Source organism: Gymnodraco acuticeps, unplaced genomic scaffold (genome assembly GCF_902827175.1).
Source record: "Gymnodraco acuticeps unplaced genomic scaffold, fGymAcu1.1, whole genome shotgun sequence".
Classification (NCBI taxonomy): Eukaryota; Metazoa; Chordata; class Actinopteri; order Perciformes; family Bathydraconidae; genus Gymnodraco; species Gymnodraco acuticeps.
The window spans coordinates 1-10,000 of record NW_022992049.1 but is presented as its reverse complement, the minus strand read 5'-3'; the positions used below and the strand labels follow the sequence as shown (position 1 = coordinate 10,000).

Sequence of the window (10,000 nt, the reverse complement as noted above, 5' to 3'; positions counted from 1 at the left end):
CCAGCTGTGTGCGTCACTCTTTAGTGTCCCCTGGTCTCCCAGCTGTGTGCATGACTCTTTAGTGTCCCCTGGTCTCCAGCTGTGTGCGTCACTCTTTAGTGTCCCCTGGTCTCCAGCTGTGTGCGTGACTCTTTAGTGTCCCCTGGTCTCCAGCTGTGTGCGTCACTCTTTAGTGTCCCCTGGTCTCCAGCTGTGTGCGTCACTCTTTAGTGTCCCCTGGTCTCCGTTGTGTTCTGAGCTTCTTGCAGCGTTTGGTTTCTGCAGCTTTCAGTAAACGCTGCCATGTCTCCTCAAGTTGCTGAAGGTGTTTCTTCATGAGGAACATTTGGTTTTCTATATCGGCATCCTTTCTGAAGCTGTTTCTCCTGATGGAAGTGTTTTGAGCGTTGTAGCGCGTTACAGTCACAATACAGTACAATTACTGAGACAACGTCACCTTTAATGTTTCTATTTGAGGATATAAATGGCCCCTCTCTGATGTTGGAGGGTCTTCAGAGTGCGAGGGGGAAACCAGAGATTAGCCCGAGGTGCCGCAGGAGAAGAGGATCTCTGTCACAGAAGCTTTTAAAGGCTCAGGGTCAGGATTAGTGGAAGAGCCGCGTGGTGCGATGGGACAACAGGAAATGCATCTCAACCAGTGTGTGTGTGTGTGTGTGTGTGTGTGTGTGTGTGTGTGTGTGTGTGTGTGGGGGGTGTGTGTGTGTGTGTGTGTGTGTGTGTGTGTGTGTGTGTGTGTGTGTTGAGAGGGTTCCAACAATTTTAACCTACAGAGCAAACTCAATTAATCTGTCAGTGTGTTATTTATCTAGCGAACGTTGTCTATAGCTATCTTGAACTAGCTTACCTTAGCTAGCCGGTCCTCTAAAGTTCCTCCAATCTCCTCTCTAACTTTCTTCAACATAGATAACACGCTAGCTATCAAATGTTAGCTGCTAAACTAGTTATCGCCAAATTGGTGGCTCTCATAATGTAAATACGAATTATTATTAACCCTCTATGGTGAGACTTAGTGTGGACCTTTCAGACAGTGAGAGTCATCATAAAAACAGTGTTGATCACATAATACTCATCAAAAATGGTTCATTTCTCGCCTGAAAAATAGTTAAAACTCAATAAAAGTTAACTTAAAAGCTAAAAATCACGTTTCCTTGGCAAGTAAAGGTTCACAATGCTGGAGACGTTATGCTAAGAAACAGGGGCGGACTAGCCATCGGGACGTTTGGGACGAATCCTGATGGACCGGTACTGAAGTGGGCCGGTCAGATAAGTCACTACAATGTTTATGAATAATTGGTCATTAACGAGCAGTTTCCTGAGTAGGAGGAAGAGGAGGAGGAAGAGGAGGAAGAAGAGGAGGAGGAAGAGGAAGAAGAGGAGGAAGAAGAAGAGGAGGAGGAGGAAGAGGAGGAGGAGGAGGAGGAGGAGGAGGAGGAGGAGGAGGAGGAAGAGGAGGAAGAAGAGGAGGAGGAAGAGGAAGAAGAGGAGGAAGAAGAAGAGGAGGAGGAGGAGGAGGAAGAGGAGGAGGAGGAGGAGGAGGAGGAGGAGAGGAGGAGAGGAGGAGGAGAGGAGGAGGAGGAGGAGAGGAGGAGGAGGAGGAGGAGAGGAGAGGAGGAGGAGGAGGAGGAGGAGAGGAGGAGGAGGAGGAGGAGGAGGAGGAGGAGGAGGAGGAGGAGGAGGAGGAGGAGGAGGAGGAGGAGGAGGAGGAGAGGAGGAGGAGGAGGAGAGGAGGAGGAGGAGAGGAGGAGGAGAGGAGGAGGAGGAGGAGGGGAGGAGGAGAGGAGGAGGAGGAGGAGAGGAGGAGAGGAGGAGGAGAGGAGGAGGAGGAGGAGAGGAGGAGAGGAGGAGGAGGAGGAGGAGAGGAGGAGGAGGAGGAGGGGAGGAGGAGAGGAGGAGGAGGAGGAGGAGAGGAGGAGGAGGAGGAGAAATAGTCAGAAGGCACAAACAAAAACAAAACAATATGAAAAATAAAAAGATAAATAAAATATGAATTCAATTAATCGTTTTCCTAATAATAATAATAATAATAATAATAATAATAATAATAATAATAATAATAATAATAATAATAATAATGATAATAATTAAAAACGATTATTCAACATTATCATAATGATAATGTTGAATAATCGTTTTTAATTATTATTATTAACATTATTGTTAATAATAATAATTACTATTGTTATTATTATTATAACATGAATAATGGAATGAATTTGAATAATAATAATAACATGTGAATTCTGTTTGAAAACGATTGTATTTTTATTAATATTATATTGAATTAAAACGATGTAAATAATAATGACTCCATTTGATTGAATGTTTTTTAAAAACCCATCCTAATAATGAACCAGTTGCAGCTGTTATGAAACCCTCTCCAGCAGCTCTTCTTCATCCTCTTCATCCTCACGTGTCAGCTGATATTAAAGATCACATTCAGTCTGATGTGTGTCCTCGCGGACCCCCTCAGCGGAGAGACTCCTCGTGCTCTAACCTGAAGGGACAGAACAGGTCTGGCTTGTGGCACACAATTAAACACGTAAAGTTAAAACACGTTGGATTTAATCTGATCATTAACTTCCGCTTGACTTTGATTTGGTTGAAATTATTCAAACGCATGGCCTGTGTTGTAAACAGCGCGCGCGATGATGTCACGCGATAAGAGAATCAGCAGGGCTTGTTTTAGCTTCTCTGAAGTTTAAACAGACTTTAATCAACGCTGCACCGTTTCTGCACAGCAGCTGGATCACTGCTGAACACGAGCTCATTCAAAGCACGCAAAGAAACACGGAGTCTCTAAATCACGCACCTCTCCACGATCCACACACACAACCAGATCTATTGTGTTTGTGAGAGGCATATAATACTAGAGATACTCAGATAATATACAAGAGCGATCACGCATTATATATTATCTGGACTATCTTTCACCAAAATAGATCCGAAATCATTCCTAAACATAATTACGCACGAACTGGCTGGTATGGTTTTAAATGTGCGTGTGTGCGCGTGCGTGTAAAGTGTATGCAGCTCATCTGGGTTTTCAGAGGTTAAATGGAAGTCCTCATGTTCTGGAGCTGCAGACTGAACGCAGAAACAAAGAACTGCTTTTTCCCCTTTTACGGTTTTCATTTCATTTCATGAACAACATGTTGGTTGAAAGTATTTAAGCTGCTTGGATGAAAACGAACGCAATTCTTTGTCGAATTGGTATAAAAATAAAATACAAAATATATTTTAAAAAATGCCTTTTATAAGTTTAACCAGATAAAATCCGAGCTGGATGAAAAGTGTTCCTCCTGTTGCTTCCACACACACACACACACACACACACACACACACACACACACACACACACACACACACACACACACACACACACACACACACACACACACACACACACACACACACACACACACACACACACACACACACACACACACACACACACACACCTCTCTCTCCAAACGTCTCCCTGTTGATGCCTCTCTCTCTGCCTCTCGTTGGGACCAGCCCTCTGAAGGTGGATCATGCCGTGCAGCCTCTTCTATAAAACCCCCCGCAGAACGGAGAGTCTCCGGGTTGCAGAGCAGCAGAGCAGCAGAGGAGCAGACTCTCTGAAACTCAAGCACGGATTTTCTCTCCGCGCTGACTACAGGTACGTTCAGCCTTTTTACGCACGCGCCTTTACGCACAGAATCCTTTTTTCGCAGCAAGTCGTTGAGCTTTTAAACTGTTGTATCCTTCTTTCATGTCATTTACAAACTCGGTTGTAGCCTACCTAGTACCTACTGTATTCAAATCCTGCCTTTCTTCTTCTGCTTCTTCTTAAAAACCCTGATTTATTGCTACCATTGGCCCATAAAGCAGGTCCGCCTGGGGGGTGGCTGAGCCCCCTGAACTGTACCTATAAAAGGCGCATAACCTAATAGACAAGCCGGCGCATGTAAACCTGTAAAACTATTTGGAATAGTTGACAGCTCCTGCTCGTGTTGGGAGGAATGGAGAAGGGGAGTTTCCTCAGAGGCACGTTTCTCACGGAGAGCTCATCCAAAGCGCATCCATCCGGTCTGAAGGAGGCGGAAACTCTTTATCAAATGCACACAATTACAACTTCTTCCTGTTTTTCACATCAGAAGAAAATGCGTTTGGCTGCAGAAATAATGTATTTATTAGCCCAAACTTTAGGTTGCAGGTAAAAGAACTACATGTGCAGCTCAGTCATTGACACACAGTGTGTTACTCAAACCAGACTGTGACTTTACACTGACATGAAACCCTGTTAATAGCGCAGAAGTGAGCAGATCAGCGGCTGCTTTGATTACTGTTATTATTGTGCTCTGTAATAACAGGCTGTCTGCAGAGTTCAGAAAGAGTTTAGATTCCTCTGCAGCTCCAACACACCTTTCTTTTTATTTGGACCAGAGGTGGAAAGTAACTAAGTACATTTAGTCTTCTATACTGTGTACTTCTACTCCACTAGTTCAGAGGTACATGGTGTACTTCTACTCCACTAGTTCAGAGGTACATGGTGTACTTTTCCTCCACTACATGTATTTAATACCTTTAGTTACTTCACAGATCTGGATGAATGATGTGAAATATAATCAAGTGTTAAATCAGACTTTAGTTCCACCTGGAGTAAATCCACCAGCTACCCTGCAGAATACAAAGTACTTCAAACTAGCTGCACCTTCACCAGCTTTGAGAACACTTTCATGATCAATCATTATAAAACATATCATATATATTATTCTGAAATGGACCAATCTGCACAATGACTACTTTTACTGTCGCTACTTTCACTATATTTTGATGAGAATACTTTTCTACTTTCACTTGAGGAACATTTTTGAATGTTTATTGTAACAGAGTATTCCTACACTCTACTTCTACTTTTACTCAAGCACAAGATCTCTGAATCTTTCTACTGTAGCTGACAACAAAACCTGTGAATCTTGGATGTGTTTTTATGTGAACAAAACGTGTGGGTAGGAGTATAAAGTAGCGTTACATGGAAACATTTTGAATGCAGGACTTTTACTGTAAAAGAGTATTCCCACTCTGGTACTTCTACTTTTATTCAATTAAAAGATCTGAGTACTTCTCTCCCTCTGATTCGGACAGGAGGAGGACGCAGCGAACGGAAAGGAGGACGGTTAAACTCCCGGAAAAGACGCGCCACAGGTGGATGCTGGGAAATCGGACGGTGTGTGGAGATGTTTTTAGATGCCGCGCAGTTCGGGGCTCTGTTACCCCTGGCGGCCGCGCTCACCTCGGTGCTGTGCGCGCTGCTGCTGCTGGCTCTGACCCGCCAGCTGTGGAGCCTCCGCTGGACTCTGACCCGGGACAAGGAGAGCAGTCTGCCGCTGCCCAAAGGCTCCATGGGCTGGCCGCTGGTCGGGGAGACTTTCCACTGGCTGTTCCAGGTGAGAGATACCATACGATAATAATGTCATGGTCAGATCAAGTCTGAAATGTGACTCGCATCCCAGCAGCTCCATGTGTCACATCAACAGACACATATCAAGACACATGAGAAACAATCAAGAAACATGTAACTTAAAAGCACAATCACTGAGAGAAAAGCTCAAAGAGCCTTCAGCGTGCATCTGGACTCAGCTCTGTGTTCACTGAGAGGACTGACTGGAGCACTAAGGATGCTTCAGTCTGACTTTAGTGAATCTCCATTAGATGGTAGCAGTTCAGATTCTCTGTTAGAGCATGCTTTGGGTCTCACGTGATGTTGTTGGACAGCCTCACGGGTTATTATGGTCTGCTGAGTCAAGATGACACCTCCGGCCTGGTTTTGCTTTTTTTATTTGATTTACAAGCTGCAACAAATCCTCCTGCAAGTTTGTATTGTGTTAATCCATGCTATGATTTGACCTGTGGTGTAAAGTAACTAAGTAGATTTACTGTGCTTCAGTAACTATTTACTAAAACGCCAAACATATCTGGATCTTCTTAAAACAGTACCACAATGTAGAAAATGAATACCCCGTTACAATATCTCAAATATTTAAGAACATTTGGATGCTAATTATTTGAACCTTTACTTGAGTAACATTAGAGATAGTTGAAACTTGTAACAGAGTATTTCTACACTCTATTACTCAAGTACAATATTTTCCACCTCTGATCATAAACATCGTGCTTTATCTCCACAGTAAGCATTTTAAAATATACAGTAAATTGTATAGTGTTTTTTAGTCAACTTTGTAACACCTGTGAAGTTCCCGCCATAGGGAATGAACGGAGATGCTAGATGATGTTCTTCCATCAGATAGCACAGAACCACAATGTACAAAATGCTAATTTAGGAATTCATTTGAAGTGTCTATTCGTTGTGTATTCCCTGCAGTTATCCATGTTAACCAGCAGTCTGAGACTCTTAGCTTAAAGTGAGTTAAGGGGGAAGAAACAAACACAACCAGAGGGTTAATTCAACACGTTAAACACAAGAGCTGTTGGAAGGTGTTTTTATTAATCTCATATAAAGGATGGAGATGTAGAAGCGTTGCAGGTTCTTGAGCTGCTGCAGGTAATGCAACATGTGCCGACTTGATGCTCCGTGCGTAAAACCAGACGCTTTCTGACCGATCCTTCCTCCTCTTTCCCCGAGTCCACAGCGAGGAATGCACCCTCTCATCTCACATCTCACATCTCTCATCTCACATCTCACATCTCTCATCTCACATCTCACATCTCACATCTCACATCTCACATCTCTCATCTCACATCTCACATCTCTCATCTCACATCTCACATCTCACATCTCTCATCTCACATCTCACATCTCACATCTCACATCTCACATCTCACATCTCACATCGCGTGTGTGTGTTTCCTTCCGTCTTTGATTCTTCTTATAATTCCATCTGCCGAATGTCCCATTTAAACTGGATCCTCTCCTGCTGATGTTCAGGTGTATATCAGTATGTAGTGTCTCTACTTTAAAGAGTCCTCTCCTGCTGATGTTCAGGTGTATATCAGTATGTAGTGTCTCTACTTTAAAGAGTCCTCTCCTGATGATGTTCAGGTGTATATCAGTATGTAGTGTCTCTACTTTAAAGAGTCCTCTCCTGCTGATGTTCAGGTGTATATCAGTATGTAGTGTCTCTACTTTAAAGAGTCCTCTCCTGCTGATGTTCAGGTGTATATCAGTATGTAGTGTCTCTACTTTAAAGAGTCCTCTCCTGCTGATGTTCAGGTGTATATCAGTATGTAGTGTCTCTACTTTAAAGAGTCCTCTCCTGCTGATGTTCAGGTGTATATCAGTATGTAGTGTCTCTACTTTAAAGAGTCCTCTCCTGCTGATGTTCAGGTGTATATCAGTATGTAGTGTCTCTACTTTAAAGAGTCCTCTCCTGCTGATGTTCAGGTGTATATCAGTATGTAGTGTCTCTACTTTAAAGAGTCCTCTCCTGCTGATGTTCAGGTGTATATCAGAATGTAGTGTCTCTACTTTAAAGAGTCCTCTCCAGCTGATGTTCAGGTGTATATCAGTATGTAGTGTCTCTACTTTAAAGAGTCCTCTCCTGCTGATGTTCAGGTGTATATCAGTATGTAGTGTCTCTACTTTAAAGAGTCCTCTCCTGCTGATGTTCAGGTGTATATCAGTATGTAGTGTCTCTACTTTAAAGAGTCCTCTCCTGCTGATGTTCAGGTGTATATCAGTATGTAGTGTCTCTACTTTAAAGAGTCCTCTCCTGCTGATGTTCAGGTGTATATCAGTATGTAGTGTCTCTACTTTAAAGAGTCCTCTCCTGCTGATGTTCAGGTGTATATCAGTATGTAGTGTCTCTACTTTAAAGAGTCCTCTCCTGCTGATGTTCAGGTGTATATCAGTATGTAGTGTCTCTACTTTAAAGAGTCGTCTCCTGCTGATGTTCAGGTGTATATCAGTATGTAGTGTCTCTACTTTAAAGAGTCCTCTCCTGCTGATGTTCAGGTGTATATCAGTATGTAGTGTCTCTACTTTAAAGAGTCCTCTCCAGCTGATGTTCAGGTGTATATCAGTATGTAGTGTCTCTACTTTAAAGAGTCCTCTCCTGCTGATGTTCAGGTGTATATCAGTATGTAGTGTCTCTACTTTAAAGAGTCCTCTCCTGCTGATGTTCAGGTGTATATCAGTATGTAGTGTCTCTACTTTAAAGAGTCCTCTCCTGCTGATGTTCAGGTGTATATCAGTATATAGTGTCTCTACTTTAAAGAGTCCTCTCCTGCTGATGTTCAGGTGTATATCAGCATGTAGTGTCTCTACTTTAAAGAGTCCTCTCCTGCTGATGTTCAGGTGTATATCAGTATGTAGTGTCTCTACTTTAAAGAGTCCTCTCCTGCTGATGTTCAGGTGTATATCAGTATGTAGTGTCTCTACTTTAAAGAGTCCTCTCCTGCTGATGTTCAGGTGTATATCAGTATGTTGTGTCTCTACTTTAAAGAGTGCTATCCTGCTGATGTTCAGGTGTATATCAGTATGTAGTGTCTCTACTTTAAAGAGTCCTCTCCTGCTGATGTTCAGGTGTATATCAGTATGTTGTGTCTCTACTTTAAAGAGTGCTATCCTGCTGATGTTCAGGTGTATATCAGTATGTAGTGTCTCTACTTTAAAGAGTCCTCTCTTGCTGATGTTCAGGTGTATATCAGTATGTTGTGTCTCTACTTTAAAGAGTGCTATCCTGCTGATGTTCAGGTGTATATCAGTATGTAGAGTCTCTACTTTAAAGAGTCCTCTCCTGCTGATGTTCAGGTGTATATCAGTATGTTGTGTCTCTACTTTAAAGAGTGCTATCCTGCTGATGTTCAGGTGTATATCAGTATGTAGTGTCTCTACTTTAAAGAGTCCTCTCCTGCTGATGTTCAGGTGTATATCAGTATGTAGTGTCTCTACTTTAAAGAGTCCTCTCCTGCTGATGCTCAGGTGTATATCAGTATGTAGTGTCTCTTTATTTGTCTCTACTTGTGCTCCTATAACTTAATTCTCTGATCACTTCTCCAGGGCTCGAACTTCCACATTTCGCGCAGAGAGAGACATGGGAATGTGTTTAAGACCCACCTTCTCGGGAAACCCGTGGTCCGAGTGACGGGAGCAGAAAACATCCGGAAGATTCTCCTGGGAGAACACAGTCTGGTCTGCACTCAGTGGCCTCAGAGCACCCGCATCATCCTGGGGCCCAACACACTGGTGAACTCCATCGGAGACCTGCACAAGAGGAAGAGGAAGGTAAAGAGAACCCAATGTCTCTTTGGGGCGGCAGGGGTTCAGTCTGTAGGGACACATTACGGAGTGTGGACTGATACTGGAGAGGAGCCAGTTCACCTCCTTGGCCACTTCTGAGGTGCCCTTGAGCAAGGCACCTAACCCCAACTGCTCCCCAGTGCCTCTCCGCTCTGGGCCTCTCAATGCATGTGCATGTGGGAATTGATAACTGTGTGTATGTACCTATAGGCTATAAGAAGCATGTGCATGTATACTAAAAACAGAGTGGAAAACTGAATTTGAATCACCCACCCGTTCCCCCTCCTCAGCAAGTATTTACGGAAAGGTGTTGCCTGTCATGCTGTAACTTTGTTTGATATCCCTCTGTCGACCCTTTCCAGATCCTGGCTAAAGTGTTTAGCCGCGGCGCTCTGGAGTCCTACCTTCCTCGGCTGCAGGAAGTCGTGAAGTCTGAAATCGCCAAATGGTGCTCGGAGCCGGGATCCGTCGACGTCTACAGCGCCGCCAAATCTCTGACTTTCCGGATCGCCGTCCGGGTCCTTCTGGGTCTGAAGATGGAGGAGGAGCGGATCGTTTACCTGGCGCAGATCTTCGAGCAGCTGATGAACAACCTGTTCTCTCTGCCTTTCGACGCTCCACTCAGCGGGCTGCGTAAGGTGAGAGGACACCTGGGACTTTTTGTTGCTTCATTGTTTTATGTCTTATATATATAAGTTGCATTGTTGGAGGAGCCTGCAGCTCGTGTGCATATGACATTAATATCTTTAAATTGAA

The 10,000-nt window shown here is 43.7% G+C and overlaps 1 protein-coding gene across 1 annotated transcript; it reads left to right on the top strand.

Moving 5' to 3' along the window:
- Positions 1-3,580: 3,580 nt before the first annotated feature.
- On the top strand, positions 3,581-9,882 carry LOC117536911 (cytochrome P450 26C1-like; the record flags this gene model as incomplete). Its single annotated transcript, XM_034202006.1, has 4 exons — positions 3,581-3,661; positions 5,131-5,432; positions 9,005-9,229; positions 9,607-9,882. Coding segments are annotated over exons 2-4 (711 nt in total), but the record flags the coding sequence as incomplete, so codon positions are not given.
- Between the last annotated feature and the right edge of the window lie 118 nt (positions 9,883-10,000).